Source organism: Amblyomma americanum, chromosome 7, assembly GCF_052857255.1.
Source record: "Amblyomma americanum isolate KBUSLIRL-KWMA chromosome 7, ASM5285725v1, whole genome shotgun sequence".
Classification (NCBI taxonomy): Eukaryota; Metazoa; Arthropoda; class Arachnida; order Ixodida; family Ixodidae; genus Amblyomma; species Amblyomma americanum.
In genome coordinates this window covers 20,782,251-20,801,109 of record NC_135503.1, presented here as the reverse complement: position 1 = coordinate 20,801,109, position 18,859 = coordinate 20,782,251, and the positions used below count along the sequence as shown (strand labels likewise).

Here is an 18,859-nt window from a genome sequence, read left to right as displayed (position 1 = left end):
ACAGGTTCCCAAGCTGTTTCTCAACTTCCCAGATTGATGGCATAGCAACACTAAAGAAGAGAACTTGCCTAAGAGCAACACCGGGCTCAGAGGATTTAACAGCATCAACTAGACACTGCAGTTGAGTCATCGATCGCTCAACTCGTCGGGTACTTTTGAATTCCAGTCGGCACCGCTGAAACAGCGCACTAAATTGGACTGACCAAGCAGTTGGCACTGAGAGCGTTCGCTCTATGTATGCCATGATTTCCTCATCCCTGAGAGCATCTGGTGCACTAATGCTCTTGCTCAAAACGCACACTGCCAGAAGCAGGCAGCTCTCCTCGGGTGTCAAGAAAACGTCAGTTGGCGCTTCAGCACTAAACTTTATCTCATTCATGACAGTATCATCTTTGAGTGGCACATTTCTGGGGAAATGGTTTGGCTCTGTTGGCGACGGAGTACTAACGCCGTCACCGCCATCTTTATGGCGCACGTCAAGCAGCAACTGCGGAAGCTCATTTTCTTGGTGGTATGTTCTCTTACCAAGTGCGCCAGTTAGTCGAAACTCGAGGTTTGATACGCTTTTCGCCTTCTCCAGGTAAGAACGGCTATTCTTCACTTCAAAGTAGTGCACGTAAGATACAGCTGCTTCTGTACAGAACACCATCGTGAGCCTTCTCTGCTCGTATCCAACACCATTTGACGGCAACTTGCTTTCGACGTCGGCGATTCGCTGGCAGATCTCGTCGTACAGTTCGTGAGATCGATCCAGCATGATCAGTTGATGAACGTACGTGCATCTCCATGACCACCAGTCAGCTGTCCAGCAACTTTGCAAAGCTTCTCTGCATCGCACAAGCACTGCCTTGGCAATAATAAGGAATGTGGGTTGTTCGATCAAGTGGTACGGAGGCTCCCCGCTTACTTCGAGCGCTTTGAGGCACGCGCGCTGACATTCCTCAGACTCTGCGTTGGGAAAAACGTCATTCGCAACGTCTGCCGCTGGCCCTGTCCAGTTGCACTGCATGAACAGCTTCAGGGCAGACACGCCGATTAGAAGCACTGTCAGATGCCGGCTCAGGCTACCGCCTTCGGCGTATTTCTTGCATTTCTCAATTATGTCGCTGAAACAACTAGCATAGGACGATACACTTAGCACATTCTTTGTCCGATCTTCTGCAAACACGCTTATATAGTCACCTCGTATAAAGCAATCCCCGAGAAATCTCAAGAAATTGACGTCGTCCTCCTCTGCAGACGCATCACACACATCTTGGAGCTCGTCGGAGAAGTCTCGGCCAAGGACAACAGCGAGCTCGATTTGCTTGAGAAGTTCCATAGCTTATTTGGCTTGCGACGTAGTTTTCAGGTAAATGTAGTCAAGAACGGCTTAACTACGCAGAGTTGGCGTGTTCACGTTAACCACGCATAGAGCACATGGCTACGGGGCTACGGCGTGACGGCGTCACGTGGATCGGCATGGATCCGGAACCGGCCTCGATATCGGCTAGCGGTGTCAAAATGCCACAAATGTCACCCGATTTTTCTTTGACATCTTTAATAACTTATTTGTGTGAAAATGGACTATGTCAGCATTCTAAAAATTTCATGCTTAAAGCAATAAAAACTTATTTATTAAATTAAAAACCTAAATGTTCAAACGAAAGTAAAACGCTAAAGTAGTAACTGTTCATTAATTTATATAATGGTTCGATATGTAGCAATAGACTTTATTATTAGTGCTTAAACATTTGAACTAATTATATTACGAAGCGGCGGAATTTGCGCGGCGTCTGCATACATTGACAATGTCTTGTGGTGCTGAAAACTTGCAGGAACCACCTGAAAGCAGCAGCAGAACAGCGTTCTAGACAGCGTTGATGTCGCCACGCATTGACCTCAGCTAGTGCGCGAAACACGCTGCAAAGTATAGCTTTTGGCGTGCCGTGTTGGTCTAATGCCGGCATTCATTCGTGAATCTACATGCAACTCTGTCACGAACCGTAAGCCTGTTTGAACTTCATGAGCGGAGCAACAGAAGTCGTCCACGTGCTTCTGAGCTCTTCGAGCGGTACAACGTGACTATGGCGAGTGTCAACGGCGCAAGCGAAAAAAAGATCGGTTTCAGTTCTAAGAAAATGAAGCGTATGGAGTCTAAGAAAAGAAAGATTGAAGCGTTCTTGCATTTATGCGAACATAAGTCGGTGCCCGCCAACTCGGACCCGTCCAATGCACCGAAAAGGAACCGACCATGTTCAGCGGACAGGAGCGCGCACGAAGATATGCACGTTGAGGAGACGGCGTCCGTCGCACCAGCGGCAGCCAAGACGATCGGCGAGGAACTGGTGACTCTGCGGGCCAGGAGACGGCCTTTCACCGATGCGTGGAAGGAAATGCCGAAGTTCTACATGACCGACGACGGCTACAAAGCTGCTTGGTCGTGGCCAGACATCGACCGTGGCGCTGGCGGCACTGATGCCGACGGAGCTGAAGAAGACAAGACCGCCGTTTACATGCAGGACATCCAGGCTTTGCTGCTCGTGTCACTGTTGGGCCAAGAGACCCCAATCTTGACACGCTGGTGTCGATACCTTCGACACGCCAAGACCAGCCACATGGTCGTAGTCGTAGTGAAAGGCCTGTCTGCAGACAGCCTCGCTGAGAATGTTGAACGCTTTCCCGAGCTACGCAACATCTTCCCCGACGGCGGTGTGCGCGTTGTTCCGTCTGCCAAGTACGGTGCCACGACCGAGTCTGAGCTGACACAGGTGCCGATCAGCTTCAGGAGTGGTCAAAAACTGCGGTGTGTATTCGGCTCTCTGCAAGCCGCCGAAGCGAAGGGCGCTGTGTTCAGGTGCTACGGCGCATTCGTGCCCGTTGTCCGGCCCAGCGACGCGGACACTGGCGGCGATGCCGAAGGATCAGCAGCTCCATCCAGACCAAACGCGCTCAAGAGCGGCGATGCCGCAGCTTCCGAGCCTCCAGTCCAGTGTAAACCGGCGGCTGTAGAATCCAAGACGCATGTTAAGCAAGTCAAAGATACGAAGGCACTGTTGGCTGGTAGCAATGAGCTTCCCAAACTTCCTCCTGCACCAGATGCATTGACGAACCAGCATGGTGGCAGCAGTTGTGTTGACATTGTGCCACGTACTATGTTTCTTCTAAGTCCAGTGCAGATGATAATGGAAGGCTATCCGCTGGTCAGAGCAAACAACACACAGCACTATGTGTATACGAAGGAGCGTTATCTGCCAGTGCACGATGGGTAAGTATGATGTGTATTGTGCTGGTTGGTACATTCGTGGCAAAACTTTATGGAGCTACGCAAGCCGTTAATGAAGGAGCTGAAATTATTAGGAATTCTTTAAAAGCTTTTACATTGAAATACAAGGGCACGATTCTGTGCTGGTTTGGGCATGTTGATTCTGAAAGAAAAGCTATAGCCCTTCTCGCTACTCAAAAGACGAAAAACCATAAAATGCTTTGAGCAAGAGAAGACATTATTTTAGCGAAATATTAAGCGTCAAAAATGTCTTGTGGCAGGGTAACCAAGGCCAGCTGGACCGTCAGCCGGTCTGAGGCTAGCCAAGCTTGCCACGTTGAGAGAGAATGGTATGGGAAAAGGGGACTGAATGGCAACGAGACAGGAAAAAAGGCAATGTTCCAAATTAGCATATGGTTCAGGACAGTTCGGGCAAGGGGGGAGTGTCGGATATGGTAGAGATAAGAACGGGCAGGAATAAGGAGTGCATTTAAGTGTATGCATCGAAGAATGTGTAGTTGAGTGCTGGTGAGAGATTTTTCTGGTACAGGAAGTGTATGAATAGTATCTCTTATGTTGTCATAGTGAATATTTATTTCTAGTTTGTTGTTGACAGTAGTGTCCCACGTGGGTGGATAAGGTCGGAGAATTCCGGTGTTGCAGTTCATGGGCAAGGCGATGAACCGCCTCATTGCCTGGGATTTCAGCCTGATTAGCAATCCACCTCACTGTGACAGTGTGGGGATATAGTTTGGTGAGAGCTGTTTGTAGGTCATCCCGCAGTTGTGCAGGAATCCGACCCAAATGAATTGCCTGTATAGCCTGCATTGAATTGCTTTATACGGTATATCCTGAAGGGTTACAGGGTGCTAGGGAGAGGTCGTGAGTACTGTTGATTATCGGGAAAATCTCTAGGGTGGCTGTTGGAGACGGATCAGTGTAAGGACGAAGCAGCTGCTGCAACGTGAGTTTATGATGCGTCTGTGTATACGATCTTCGAATCAATAGGATGGACATGATTGGTAACGCAAATGGAATGTCTGACTGGATTGGTATCGGATGCAACTTTTTTTGAATAGGGCAATTTGGAGGTTATCTGGGAGCAGGGAAAGGGGGTCAATGATAGGTTTAAAAGCAACTTGTTGTGGTGTCCAGTGTCCCTGTTTTGTTGTAGAAGGTCGCGCCATTTGACAGTCACAATGTTGTATGAGGTCATTTAGGGGCAAGAACCGCTTGTATAGTATGCTTTGTGTTTAAAATGCTTTTTTTTGAGGAACCGGCAACCTCATATTGGACCATGCAAGCATATTCCCTGCTACTCTACATTTCCTTGATTTTGACATGTGGACCCAAGCATGTTGCTCATAGGTTCATCAACTTGTTGCACTTGGTCCCTAAGCACATAAACACGCACATATTTCCAAAATGGATTGTTTGTGAAACTGCAATGAAATGTGGCTGTCACCACCCCATGCTATTGGTGTGCGTTGTTCCTTTGCCACTTTGGATTTGTTTGAAAAGTGCAGTTTGTTGGCCTTTTGCATTGAAAAATACTCAGCACGGTCACCTGAGGGCATGGCATATTAGAGCTGTAGAGCCCATTGTGCATTCTTTTTCTTGAAAGTAGCTATAATCAAAGCTTGATCATTATCAGAATAAGTTAACGGAGCCTTTGCTGTCTACATCTTGCTATAAAATCAATTCATATTGCTAGAGCAAGTATTATTTACACTAGTGGGAGCACTGTCCTTGTACTCATTGGTGGGAGCATGCGTGCTGCGAAAGAACTTGCACGCCTTCTGTTACATCTATCCGGCGTGGCACTTTACGAAGAAGGGTTCCTCATTTAGCGAAGAGCATCAGCAAATTCTTCGACATTGATGAAATGGGAGGAGTTAATGCAATACGTTTAAGAAAGGTTCAAACTGAAGATAATGCACACGCATGCACGAACATCAGGTTGTGATGATGGGACAGTTGAGTAGTTCTGTAAAGAAGTCAAATTATCAGTAAAGAAGTCAAGCATAAAATCAGGGAAGAAATAAGACCACCGATTAGTTTCTTGGCAATTAGAAGCTATGGCATACACTCTGGGAATAATACAAGTCTGTTTTTTTATAATTTGCAAAAAAGGAGCAATCTCTGAGTTATGGATGTTGTTTTGGTAAGCACAGAAACAGTTAATGCGCACGAAAAAGTCAGAACATGTTAAAAATTAAATGCAGTTCATTTGCACTGATTGTGGTGTGGTGCAGAATGTAAAGAGGATAGGCGTGACCATAAGGTCGCAAGTCATAAAATTTGCCCCAGCTTGATGAGGGAGCAAGCAAAAGACACTGAGAAGTAGCAAAGTAAAATGTGAAGAAGTCCAAGTTTTCACTTTAACACATGTTTTCCACTTCAGCAAAGAAAGCTAAGCATAACTCAGAAGTAGCAAAAGCCAGTGTGACCAAAATAATATTGACTGTATTTTAAGGAGCAGGCAGGGTAGTTATACTTCATCTCACAAGTTGTTTGCAGCACTGTGATAGCTAGAGCTATCTCGTCCTGCCAGGGCCAAGGAAGAGAACAAATAGTTTCTTAAATATTTGAGCACTGTTGTGACTATTCTTCAAACATTTATTGCAGTAATTGAAAAGGTAGTTGTGGCTGATGTTTTGAAAGTACAGTGAGCATTTTATTCACTGGATAAATTAGCAGATTTGAAAATATACAGCGCAGAAAACGGGGACTTTAGGGTAGAAAACACAGGACAAGCGCTGTGTCCCCGTTTTCCGCGCTGTATATTTTCAAATATATATCACCAACTCGCCCGCCTTGCTATCGTATTAAATTAGCAGAGAAAGTCTACATGAGCACAGCAGTGCAGAGGCCTGCTGCAAAGTGGTGTGCCACCATTCGTAAGCATGGTGTCTACCATGTTGGCCATGTCTGCTGTGTACAGCAGTTGGACACTCGTGCTCTTTCTTTCGTTGGAATGGAGCCACCAGTTGCAGGGAAAGGGGCACAGAGGAACAAAGTTTATAGTGCATGCCGTTCTGATTGGCTTAGATAGCCGCAGCTTTACAGCAGTGCAACCAACTTGCGAGTTGGGGCACAGTCCGTAGAAACTAAGAGCCATGTCGCAGAACCAACTAACACAACTGTAAAAATTGGTAAGTGGAGGTCAAGTGGCAAGCGGAATTAAACTGTTTCAGGTAGATTTAGATTGAGGTAGCATTAGTGCACCAAGACAACCTGAGAGCAGCAAGAAGTAAACTAAACATAGGCAGAAATCGGTCGCACTTAGCAAAAAACAAAAACGGATGTCATTATTTATAATTTGGATAAGACGGCTTAGCTGACAGAGGAGATCTGTGATAAATTGCACAGGATGAGTCCCTGTGCAAAAAGTGTTTGAAAACTGTGTGAAAAAAGTGTTTGATTCAGTTGAAGCATGAGCAGTCATTACATGACCAGTGAGCCAAGGGATCATACTTCAGAATTAGAAAGTATCAACATGGACTGCATGAACCATGTCTGTGTGGATCATAGCCGGAGTGTGGAAAATATATGCCATAGAATGTTGTTACGGACAAGCACTGTTACTATTCACTGTCTTTCAGCAAGAATTATTCACAGCATTATAATGGAAAGTTCAGGCAAAAAGTTCACAAGGAATACCTTAGCAATCGGAGTCACTGGCATGTCCAGCTGATTAACTCGGGGAATGAGTTGCAGGCAAAGACTGGAGATATTTACAGGCATGTAGCATAGGTAGTATTAAATGTGGATGTGAGGAAAACTAGTCCTCAGCACCCTTCAAGGTATTAGCATTTTTTTTATACATGTTTTGTCTTCTCTTTCTTATTCCGCATCTGAAGTGGTATTCCTTATACAAAAAAAATGAACCACCAGATAGCCCAGCTTTCTGCTTTGACTGGATTAGTTTATTATAGGTAGTGAGGTGCTTGAAGTGTTGGGAGAGTAAATGTATCACAGACAAGTAAGTATGGCAGATTTAGACCATAAGAAAGAAAACTGGAGACTAAAGATGGCCTGATCTGCATTTTCATCGAAGGCAGCAGAGGATCGTATATGGGAATGAGGTTCAGAAGTTAGTTGAAATAAAGTGCTCATTGTTGCCACAGCATGGGGCTAATTAGACTGGTAGGAGTCTTTCGTGCTGGACTTACTGGCTTGCATGATGATAATGATGATTACAGTAGCCAAACTGCATGCATGCTTAATCATGGCAGTCAGTAACTATGATACTTTCGTCTCATTGCAGGTCTCGCATGTATGCAATCGACTGTGAGATGTGCCTCACAACAGCCAGGTTGAATGAACTCACTCGGGTCACAATGGTTGACGAAGATGAAAGAGTGCTGCTTGATGAATTGGTCAAACCTCGGAATCGCATAATCAATTACCTCACACAGTTCAGTGGCATCACAAAAGAGATGCTGGACCCTGTGTGGACACGCATAGAGGATGTCCAGAGAGCAATATCTGACCTTCTGCCAGCCGATGCAATTCTCGTGGGGCAATCTCTCAACTGTGATCTCCATGCCTTGAACATGATACATCCATATGTGATTGACTCTAGTGTCATCTTCAACATATCAGGAAACCGGCACATCAAGACTAAGCTTAAAGTACTCACAAGCACTTTCCTTGGCGAAGAAATTCAGACAGGTGACGATGGCCACTGCTCGGCAGAGGATGCCACAGCAAGTCTTCGCCTTGTAAAGCATAGGCTGAAACAGGGCCTCTTCTTTGGAGATGCAGTTCTTCGGGACATGCAAGAGGAACTCATGGCAAAAGCGTACGAAGAGCATGACCTTACGAAGCCCTTAGAAGTTTATGTTTACGATGAGAAAGAGCCAGATTATTTCCAGGCCAGTAACGCACTAACCGAACAGCAAGAGCCGTCGGGAAAGAAAAACGCAGCTAAGCTGAAATCATCAGTGTTCTCCAAATGTCGTGGACAGCTCAAGACAGAGTTCCGGGGTGCTGTAAGCAACCTGTTCTACTACCTCGGCAAGAGGGAATACAAAACGTCATCTCACCTGGTCGGCACTAAGGAAGTGCTTGGCAGATTCCCAAAGTTTGTGCTGAAAGCCACACCACACACTGAAGTGAGTGGAAATGCTGAGGCTGCGAAGCATGTAAGGTCTCTGATGCAGACAAATCTGGTTGTCATGGCTGGACTTGAGACACAGGACAGCAGTGGACAGCTCACTGAGGAAAAGGCCGCAGAAGTTGACAAACTTCTCAGCAAAATTTATTATGATTGCAAGAAGGCATCTTTGTTTGTTGTCCTGTTGGAAGGGTCAGTGGATGAAGATACACAGGTAGCTCAGCATGGAGTGTGCTTTGTGAAGGTCAAGAAATTTGAAAAGAGACCTGCAAAAGAGATGTGTAACATAGACGACCAATAAAAGCTCCAAGGTTGTCAATATTTTATTCATGTTGGGACACCTTTTGTAAAAGCAGGTACAAACGCTTTCCCTCTCTAAATCGCCTGCACATCTGTATTCAGGTTTTGAATAGAGGTGGCATTTTGAGGTGTATCTTGTCCAGTAAGTCATCTGATGTCATTATTTGTTTAGTTTGTCTGTGTATGCAAAATTCCCAGTCTCCTGCAATAACTCTTAACCATGAACAAATTTCTCCATGCAGGTATTGTTATTCCATCTATCAGAAGAGGAAAGAAACAAACACTGCAGGCAGAGTGTGGCAGGGGTTAGAGGTTTATCTGTTTCCTGACAGATGGAACCTCTTTGTATTTTCTTCGTATTCCAGCATATGGCTTCGATCTCCTGCAGATGTCAGTATAATGTCAATATCGTTTAGATGAATCTGGCAAGTAACCTCACAAGGTGCTAAAATTTTCACAGAACCAAGCCATAAGCTACCCTATTAAAATTTGCAAATTTTGAGTGCACCCGGGCTCACAGTAATGCAATCACTAAGTTTTCACTATAAAAATAAACGGGCATGTCACATATATCAAGCAGTTATGATGATGCTTTCAAAATGTTAAAGGCAGAGTTTTTTGTACCATGATGAGCATTATAGATTTGAACAAAAAGTACTCACATTTCCTCCCGGCCTACCCTGTCTCCCTTTTACCAGAGACTGCAATGGCACCTGCTGTTTCCCAGAAGTTTAACTCTTTCCTTACCATACATTATGTATCCAGAGCGAGCAGGTTATGGGAGCGGAGCGGGCATTTCAAGGTACTAAAACACTGCTATTACAGTGGCATAGTGAGATAGCACATCACATGACAGCAGTGGCATAAAAATAATATATGTAATTATGTAGAGATGGTGCATCAGCAGCGGTGCCATAAAGCTATGTGTGAAGCTATGCCTCCCCTTCCAGGTATGAATGCTAAAAAGGAATTTTGCTGTCAGAGGTTAGTTTCAGTATGTGAGAGACAGTGCTTAAGAATATGTACAGCTTAATTGCTCAATAGCAACACTTGTATTTCTTCTACTGTAGAGTCTATTATCTTATATGAAAGCAGAACAAATTTTGATGCTCAAAAGGCCTTTAAGGCAGGAAAGGCACTTATACCTACAAGGCAATGCTCATTATGTCTCTTAAAACAAAAGCTAAGCACAAGAACAAAAAGGACAATAGGACAGTGCTCCGTCCTGTCGTCCTTATTCTTGTGCTTTGTTTTTGTGGGCCGAGTCCTGCAAGCATGGAATCGAACCAACTAGCGCTATTGTGGTACAAATATAACCTCAACTTCCTGCCGAACCCGGTAGATAAAATCTCTACCAAAAACTGTTCAACGAAGGCTGCCCTGGAAGGGCACTGATGCTTTACGTTCTCACCAGAATAAAAGCAGACAGCAGGCATCGGTTAAAAGAGGGGACAGCAGCGCCAGTGCTTGACTTCAAGGAAGAGCTAACTCGGCCACAAGAGATCATAAACAAAGCCATTGCAAATGTAGCATACACCGCTTACATACTCCACAAGTGGTCTCTTGCCTGACATGAAACACCTTTGCACAAAAGATTCAACCACTGCCAAAAACACTAGAGCAGATTTGCAACATCTTATGTGGACTTGTCCATCTTTCTTACGAGGGAAACACAAAATTCAGCACGTACCACACGACATGGCCACCCTATTAGACAAGATACAATCAAGCACCGCAGCACAACATGCCAATTTGGCATACAGTAGTGAGAGCAGCCTGCTTCGAGTAGTGTAAAAGGGGTCGACTGACTTGCAATGCGCAGCTCTGAAGGCTATGACCTACTACCTACTACAAGTTGCCTCTGCACATATACCCCCATCCTTCCTAATTCCGCAACAGTGGCCGAGAGCCATCCCTCCCTTGCAATAAAGGCTGCATTCATTCATTCTTGAAAGCAATAAATGTGCTCAGTATGAAGCAGTCTGTAGACATGGGTTGAAATTTGTATGACCAACGTGATTGATGTTCCTCACTAATTGTTCAATGGCATTTTGCCTCAGTGATACAGAACTTTGTTTTTGAATTGGTAGGTGAAAGACCTACAAATTGATTGTTACAGGAGCAGATTTATGGACAACTCCAAAAGGACATTTGTCAGGTCAGTCAAAATGCTCTACCAAACTATGAGAGAAGAGGTTTGTTTTGTGCATTGAATGCAAAGGAAGGGCATTCAGGACACTTTCCTACAGGGAATGGCAGAAAAATAGGAAATCATCAAAATTGAGGCACCTGTAAAAGTGATGGAGGTGGTATGAGAACTGCCCTCAAGTCAGCAAAGTCGGGGAAAATGTGCTATGGAAGCAGCATGACACAAACGAAGGCACTGCATTTTTCAATGCTTCGATGCAAATCTTACACTTAATACAGACTTGCTGTAACCATGCTCGCATGTGTGCTTTGCTTCTTTTTCTGGTGTGCGTGTTACACAGAAGCGACCATTTCGGTCAAGACAAAACGTTTGATCGCAGGCCTTTCGTGCTGCAGTCCTGTTAAATTACAAAGCAGATCTTAGTCACCATACAGCACGTGCCTGCTGAACAACTGCATACTTTTCCTTTGATAGCTACAGGATTTAATGTTAATGCAAGAACTTAACCTGCAAAAGTTGTGACTGGAACAAAACCATACCCTTAGACACCCAGAGTTATCAGCTATGATATAAGTACAGTGAAGGAGGGCAAGGTTGCAGTGAAAAAAGACAAAAAGGGCTTACTGGGTAGATATCAGCAAAGAGAAGCAAGAGGTTCTGCATTCTCAAGCTTTGCTGTACATTAATGGCTTCCGATATTCCTCTGTGAAATCTCTGTGCATATGTTTAAGCACTTGCCACTTTTTCGCTTCATTAGTATATGGCATGTTGTATCAGGCACCACAGAAATAAGTCACCATTATTGGCCAGCATCGTCACCTAAGAGGCAGAACGCATTTACAAGTGCAGCATAGACATGTTTTGAAGGAGACATAGTCAAAGACTCAGAATTACGCAGTGTGGATGGCCAAACTTATGCAAGGAGAATGCTTGATGTGTTGCATGAGCAGTGATGCGCGAGTGCATGCCGTAGATTCTAGACCACTAGCAACACTGAGAGGAGAGAAAGCCCTAAAAACAAGGAAAATTGAAGGGCTTGTCAGGGGACCCTTTAATAATGGTGTTCGCTCTGTCAATAGTTGTGTTGGGTTTAACGGTATATCAGCAGTCAAGCACTAAACACAGGGAGGGGGGGGGGGGGGGGGGGTGCGAAAAGCTTTTTCTGCAATGAGCAAGCTGGTGCGAAATGTATGCTTTGTTCATAAATTTTTGAGGTTTTGAAAGAACACAGGAGTTAAAGCAGAAGTAAAGCAGAAATTTGGGCAAGTTGGTACGTATCCATTTTGAAACAGCGCAACAAAGACGGGACGTGGAAACTGAGGTGTAAAGACACCTTTACACCTCAGTTTCCACGTCCCGTCTTTGTTGCGCTGTTTCAAAATGGACACAGGAGTTGTTTGGCCTAGGTCTGCATAATTTTAACATGGGCTTATTTTTAAGACCAGTATAATGGCAGCATGAAATCAGTTGAAACAAATCTCCTTGGTATTGGGATAATTTCCTAAAATGGGTTTAATAGGTGGGTGTGATCTCGCATCACATCCTGTTGCACCCGCACGTTGTGCAGCCCATGCCAGAATGTGAGCATCCTTTAAAACTTTTTATTGGGGAAGGGAGCTGTTAAAACGTCTCCTCTCTAGACTGTTGCAAACTAGTTCTACACACAACAGGTACACACAACAGTCTGGTGAGATATATGGAAATGTCCAGGGAGCCCTTATTGGAAAAGTTTATAAGCTTAGTACATGTGTACGAATTCCATGCGCTTTCAGCTTCATTACTTCACAAAGTTTGCAAGAATGGCTGTAAGTTAATTTCTTAAAAAATGTTTCAAATATTGCCCCCACTGGATGTTAATGGTTTACGACTCATTCACTACTATGCAGCTATGCCACAGCTAATGTGAGCAATGATAAAGTGGACATGGGATTCCTAAAACTTAGAACTGTTGCACACCGTTTTACTGAAGGCTCAAAGAAACCGCCAACAGCAAAAGTTTGCAGAAGGGACAAAATTCTGCAACAAGACAATTGTCTATTTTTTTTTTATTTTTATACAGCTCTGCTTTTTGCATGACGGTTATGCACAACCACGAAAAGTCAACCAACACGTTATAGGCATAAAAATCTGACACCTTGGGGTCAGCTAGTACAGTTCGTTGGCGCATTTGTACACTTCACAGATTCGAGCATATCTCTCAGCCTGCACTGATCTGTTTTATAACACTTAAGTGCAGCGCTACCGCTTTTTACTCATTTCAGCCTTTTTCTTTCGCAAGTCCTTCTTCATGCGCGGATCAACCACCTTGAAGCGGCCCTTGACCCCAGGAGGTCGCCGCACTTTGCGTCCAGAAGCTTTTTTGGCCACGAGATACGTCACCTTCTTGTCGTCTTTCTTGCCTAGGACCTTCTTGTAGATGGCTCGTATCTGCTGCGCCTTTTCAGCATCAGTCATGTCTAGCTTCTCTGTGATAGTTTCAGCCCTCTTTCGGGCCTTCTCAAGCTTTCGTGCAGCACGCAACTTCTTTCGAGCCTTTGCTTCTGCTACCTTCTTGATGGGCCGTGCATTAACAGCCTTCATTTGTGCCCTGTACTCCGCAACCATTTCAGCAGTTTCAGGCATCAACTTTTTACTATGCTTCTTTTCCTCCTCTACAAACCACTTTGGCAGGTCATCATCATTGAAAGTATACCTGTTATACCCAGAATCAATGATGTCGCGTTTTGCTTTTTGTGACTGAATCATCATAGTGCCAATAGCTAATCCTTCTGGATCCAACTTCACTCTTTTCTGTTTCTTTTTCGGGGGCTCATCACTGGCTTTTGTTGTGCTCCTTGTCTTCTTTGACCCACCACTTGGAACTGTCACACCTTTAGTAGTAGCATCCGTCTCGACAGCATCTGCAAATTTAACCTTTTTCACTGCTTCTCTTGAGTTACTTATTTTCTGCTTTCCTTCAGATACCTTTGAAGGTGCCCCCTTGTTTTTTTCTTTTCCCTCTGACATCATCTCCAGCTCTAACAGTTCTTCTTCATCATCCATGTCAGCAAAAACCTCTTTTTCAAACCACATTTTTCCCATTTCCTTTCGCTTGTTTTTAAGACTGCCATATGCAACATCAACCACCAATGGGTTCTCATCATCCTCAGGCACATTGTCTTCTACACCGTCACTTTCTCCGTCATCAGCATCTCCTTCAACTTCGCTCTCAAATTCTAATTCTTCGTGCTCGTCGTCATCAGAGTCTTCACTTTCTTTGCCATCATTCCCCCTCTCTTCTTCGGCATACCAATCTTCGTTGAGGGCATTCTTCTTGTAGGAAACAAGCTTTCTGCGATGGTCAGGATCCTCATCATCATCTTCGAGAGGCTGCAAAGGGTCAAGTGCAGCAACATCAACTTCACCTACACTTGACAGCTGTTTCTCATTCTTGATGGCCTTGAGCTTGAATAGCTCCAGATCTTCTTCTACAATGGCTTGGTCATTCTTCAGGACCATCTGCAAATTCATGCGATCTCTCAATTTCTTCCTCTGTTTCATTACTTTTTTCTTTTTCTTCTTCAACTCCTTGGCACGTTCAGCTGACATTTCCTCAGCATGCTTCAGCAGCTGAAGCTCCTCATCATCTGGGTCATCTTCTTCAACTTCCTCCAGACCTGCTTCTTCAGTTTCCCCACTTTCCTTCTTGCTCTTTTCTTCGAGCCAGACCTTCAACTTCTTCCGCCACGTCAAGAGGTTCTTTATGTCCCCGCGTCCCAGAACCTTTATGTCCTTGCAACACTCTTTGATTTCCTGCGTCGTGAGTGGATGAGCCAGCACCTCTTTATCATCGATCACTATCTCGCTGCACTGGCCCAGCACTTCGAGATGGTTTTCGCACTTGAGGAATTCCATTACCGCCACCGTATGATACAGGGTGTAATCGTTTTCGGGGTAACCCTCGGCCTTTGGCTTCTGCTTCTCGGGATGCGCCGGGTTCAGCTTGTTCACCTCACCAGTGTCGACATCGCTGAAAAGGTGGGCCGGATCCAGGAACCTAGGGTCGATCTTGTCGGGCGCAATGTATGACTGACAGACAACGAATATTTCTGCGGACTCGTGACGCGACGCCTGCGGCTTGGTAGCAGAAATCTTCTTGAAGAGCTTCTTCAGCACCCACATCAAGGCTTGATAGTCCTTGGAACGAAACACTTTGGTGATGAACCAACCTCCCTTGTTGAGGAACTCGGTAGCCAGCTTGACTGCATGGAGCGTGAGCACATTCTGACCGTAAGCATCGTGAACCCAACTCTTACCAACGTTCGGCGCACCGTCATTGAGTACTATGTCGGCCTTCCATGTCTTCAGTTCCTTCTTGAGTTTCGTGCGGCAGCTGCCAGAGGTGATGTCGTCCTGGATCCCAATGACATTGGGAATGGGCTTGATGGGCACAAGATCGACGCCAATAATGACGCTGGACACTGGCATGTACTTTTGAGCAACCTGAAGCCATCCTCCGGGAGCTGCGCAGAGATCGATCAGTACGCGAGACCGCTGCAGGAACTCGAACTTGCGGTTGAGCTGGATGAGCTTGAACGCCGCTCTGGATCGAAATCCTGTCTCCTTGGCCAAATGGTAAAACTTGTCCCTGCGCTGCTTTCCTGTCTTCGTTTTCTTCCCCATTTTCGTACGCACACAGCGAGACTTCCCACGTGCGCGAATGTATGCGACGCTGACGCAGTCGAACAGCCTTGACTTCGTTTCAGGCTGGTGTTGGCTACGTGTCAAGCTTTTCAAACTTCTGACGAAAATAAAAAAAAATGTGCACTGTTCACTCAGTTTTTTTTTTAAATGCAAGTCTGGCGTATTAAAATAATTGATATAACCATGGTTTTTTTTTTCTACGCGCGCTTTTAGAGCGTACGATAAAGCAGGGTGTGCCCGTGTGCCGGCGTGCCGGCCGTAAAAGAGCGTCTGTAAAGGGCTTCACCCTACAGTGGAAAGCAGCGGGGCTGATTTACCCAAAGCATTGGGGTTTAAGGATAGTAAAGTGAAAGTAGATTTTAAGCGGGTAGAGGTAACCAAGCGAAGGTTATATGATTGGTGGCTAAAAGCAAGACAGGAGGTGGCTTGAGCCACCGCCCGATTTAAAGGGTTCAGCCGTATTCATCCATCCAGCGTAAAAGGTGCTGTGCGGAGAAGTATATAAGAACCTCATGGCCGATTGAAATTGTGAATATTGATTTAAAACCAGCCGTTCCTTGCTCTGTCAGTTAAGAGACTTATTCTGTGATGGCCATTATGTGTCATCACTCAGCGTAGTTTGTGAGAAACAGTCGTCGAATATTTATCAGTCAGTACTTCCACGTTAGGCAGCTCGAAAGATGTCGCCCATAAAGTTTCTTCCCTTCTCGCAAAGACTGTGCAGCTCTCTGCGTTCGCCGCAGTACGCTCCACTATTACTGCTTCAGAGGTGTCAACACACTCATCCACTAGCCGCGAAAGTGTTCAACATATTCCGCGTGTACGAAGACGTTGTCGGGCTTACCGAAGTGAAGGCAGCGCAAACCAAGGTGTTGGAGGTAAGTTACCAGTGTGTGCATAGCTCTGAATTTCTGTCGTGGTAGAAACTGTCCTACCTGCATCGGAACGTGTTGCTCGCGTGTGGTTTTGTTTGTCTGGGGATGTTGTCTGTATGTGGTTCTCAGTGATTCAATTTCAGCTTATTGAATGGCATTATGCAAGCTTGTGTGTTTTTGCTTTGCTAGGCCGAACAGAAGTTTGTGACGACTCAAGAACAACGCCGGGAGAAGCAACAACGAATTTTGCAGCTTCAAAGCCAGCTGAAGGAAATTCACGCAGAGCTGGACAAAACTCACAGGGGTGAAGATCGCTACCTTAGCCTGATAACCCAGGTACGTCTGCTTGTTTATTTTGACAGATGCAGTCGTGTGTAGATTTGCAGCTACGAAGGCTCGAAGAAACCCCACCACAGCTTTACATTGAAGACATGACCTTCAAAAACTGACTCTCACAAGCCAGTCGCTACGAGGTTGACTGCACGATCATATATCCCAAACTTCAGTTAATGTGACAGTATTTAATTGTGCAGGCTTTTTGGTGAAGCAGATATATTAATAACAATGGCAAGCATGGGATAAGACTGGATTTTAGGAGAGCTTAGCATAGCACACAGTTATCATGAGAAATAAGCCTCTGTGCAAGACGTGGCCATGTACTGTGCAATGCCAGTGCACGTTAAAGAACCCCAGGTGGTCAGAAATAATCCTGACCCACTCACTAAGGTGTTCCTCAAAGCCAGTGTGCAGCTTCAGGACATTAAACCTCTATACAATAATTGTGCTAAAACATATGGTAGAGAGCTCGTAATATGTTCACTTTATAAAAAAATTGCATGCCGCATTTTTGGTAGTTGCCCGCTTAGTTCTCCACTTCACTTCTTCACAGGAGCATGCCGTCATCAAAGAAGAGCGCTCCTTGCTTGAGCAATTCAAGAATTTGGAAAAGGCAGAGAGGGACTACTTTGCATCTCTTTCCCTGGCACTTCGCGAGAGTCACGAGAAAGAGCGTGCCCAAGGAGAGCGCACAAAGTACTGGTCCATCATTGGCTCCGTTTGTGGTGCCGTCATTGGCATCGTTGGCGCCACGATCAACAACAGGATTCGGCTGAATCAACTCAGGGACCTCGTGGAACGATCATCCAGCCAGCCCGAAGTGCAGCGCTTGGTCTACAGCCTCTCGGATGAATTCAAACGACACAGAGACCAGATCGTAGAATTTGTGGGCGATATCAGGCAACTGCTTGGTGCTGCACCAGTAGTCGCTGCTACGGACCGTGTGGCCAGTGTAGCTGTGCTGCCCGTGGCTATGACTAAAGCTGAAGACAAGGCTGCACCTGACTCAGAACTTGAACTTCGGATGCGGGAAGTGGTACTACTGGTGAAAGAGCAGCGACAGCTTCTGGAGAGGGAGACAAAAGAGATCAAGGCCCTGCTAGCTGCTGAGAGGGCTTTGGAAGAGGCCGAAGGAGACTACAAGCGCGCTGCAGTGTATATTGGTGAAGATGTGAAAGATATAGTGGCAGACTCGCAGAGACAGTTGGAGTGGAAGATGAAGATTAACTCACTTGCAATGGTGGCACTAGTATACGGTGCGCTTGCGGTGACTGTCCCATTGTTGGCTGCTTTCTTCAAGGGCTCTTGATAAAGAGAACTACTTTTTAAGCCTACGGCATCTACATTGACAAGTGACTGCTTGGCGCTGCCATTGCATTCAGCGGACCAATTTTGCTTTGAAACAATGAGTTGGCAGTGAGTTGATTTCATTAAATAGGAAGGCTGCTTTCAAGCATGGTAGTGTTGACCGCTTTGTGAAAGCGTTATCAGCTCCATAGTTCCTGTGAAGAGCAGTGGAGAGACCAGTTTGATGTGTACATGGACTGTGTGATAGCAGCATCAGTCTAATCTGCCGTAGTTCTTGTGAGTGGCTGTGGATAGTCTAGTTCCCACCGTGCAGCTTCTGTGCCTGCTAGGTGGCACACACATGCTTTAGCCTGGTGTTTCGTTGATCAATGAAGCTGAGTGTATTGCAGAATGTGCTTCCTTCCTTAAATCTCATTACTCTTTGTTGCCTAATTGTACACCTGCTCAATGCTACATTGTATAAGAACGAGAGTAGTTTTTAGATATAGAGTCCATTTTTGTGCACATGTATTATTTGAAAACTGGTTTAATCTATAGATCAACTTCTCTCAACGATGATAAACATTAGATAATTATTTATATGAGGTAATGGCAGCAGGAGTGCAACGAAGGTTATATTTTAAGGGAACTTATTTGCCTCGCATTTGCTGCCCATTTTTCTTGGAATAAATGCTGCATCCTTTTACAGCAATCATTTGCATACCCTTGTGAACTGTAGCAGCAGTTTCTTGCAGCTGCCATGCTACAATGAATTGATAACTAACAACTAGGGATGTGCGAAAGGTACTTTTTCAAAACCAAATAAAATACATATAGTTAGCATTGCTACCATATTGAACATG

The 18,859-nt window shown here is 45.2% G+C and overlaps 4 protein-coding genes across 4 annotated transcripts in view; 2 read left to right on the top strand and 2 right to left on the bottom strand.

Annotated features, from left to right (window-relative positions):
• The window catches only part of LOC144097016 (tetratricopeptide repeat protein 27-like), a 2,676-nt gene extending 1,224 nt beyond the window's left edge, over positions 1-1,452 (bottom strand). The window contains exon 1 of the mRNA XM_077629810.1: positions 3-1,452. Coding sequence (XP_077485936.1) covers positions 3-1,321 — 1,319 coding nt within the window. The 5' untranslated portion in view covers positions 1,322-1,452. The remainder of the gene's footprint in view (positions 1-2) is intronic.
• A 378-nt stretch (positions 1,453-1,830) lies between these two features.
• On the top strand, positions 1,831-8,696 carry LOC144098639 (uncharacterized). Its single transcript, XM_077631428.1, has 2 exons — positions 1,831-3,247; positions 7,515-8,696. Exons 1-2 carry the CDS (start codon positions 2,067-2,069, stop codon positions 8,665-8,667), a joined length of 2,334 nt encoding a protein of 777 aa, XP_077487554.1. The 5' UTR covers positions 1,831-2,066; the 3' UTR covers positions 8,668-8,696.
• A 4,134-nt stretch (positions 8,697-12,830) lies between these two features.
• Positions 12,831-15,557, bottom strand: LOC144098638 (pre-rRNA 2'-O-ribose RNA methyltransferase FTSJ3). Its single transcript, XM_077631427.1, has one exon. It carries the CDS (start codon positions 15,475-15,477, stop codon positions 13,054-13,056), a length of 2,424 nt encoding a protein of 807 aa, XP_077487553.1. The 5' UTR covers positions 15,478-15,557; the 3' UTR covers positions 12,831-13,053.
• A 386-nt stretch (positions 15,558-15,943) lies between these two features.
• On the top strand, positions 15,944-18,719 carry LOC144098636 (mitochondrial potassium channel-like). The gene is made up of 3 exons (XM_077631425.1): positions 15,944-16,376; positions 16,563-16,709; positions 17,263-18,719. Exons 1-3 carry the CDS (start codon positions 16,179-16,181, stop codon positions 18,016-18,018), a joined length of 1,101 nt encoding a protein of 366 aa, XP_077487551.1. The 5' UTR covers positions 15,944-16,178; the 3' UTR covers positions 18,019-18,719.
• Positions 18,720-18,859: the final 140 nt, after the last annotated feature.

Bases quoted from the DNA above. Each gene is read 5' to 3' on its own strand.
- LOC144098639 (XM_077631428.1), top strand. From the start codon at position 2,067: ATGGCGAGTGTCAACGGCGCAAGCGAAAAAAAGATCGGTTTCAGTTCT. The intron at 3,248-7,514 runs GTAAGTATGATG...GTCTCATTGCAG, and splicing joins TATCTGCCAGTGCACGATGG to GTCTCGCATGTATGCAATCG.
- LOC144098638 (XM_077631427.1), bottom strand. From the start codon at position 15,477: ATGGGGAAGAAAACGAAGACAGGAAAGCAGCGCAGGGACAAGTTTTAC.
- LOC144098636 (XM_077631425.1), top strand. From the start codon at position 16,179: ATGTCGCCCATAAAGTTTCTTCCCTTCTCGCAAAGACTGTGCAGCTCT. The intron at 16,377-16,562 runs GTAAGTTACCAG...TTGCTTTGCTAG, and splicing joins CGCAAACCAAGGTGTTGGAG to GCCGAACAGAAGTTTGTGAC. The intron at 16,710-17,262 runs GTACGTCTGCTT...ACTTCTTCACAG, and splicing joins ACCTTAGCCTGATAACCCAG to GAGCATGCCGTCATCAAAGA.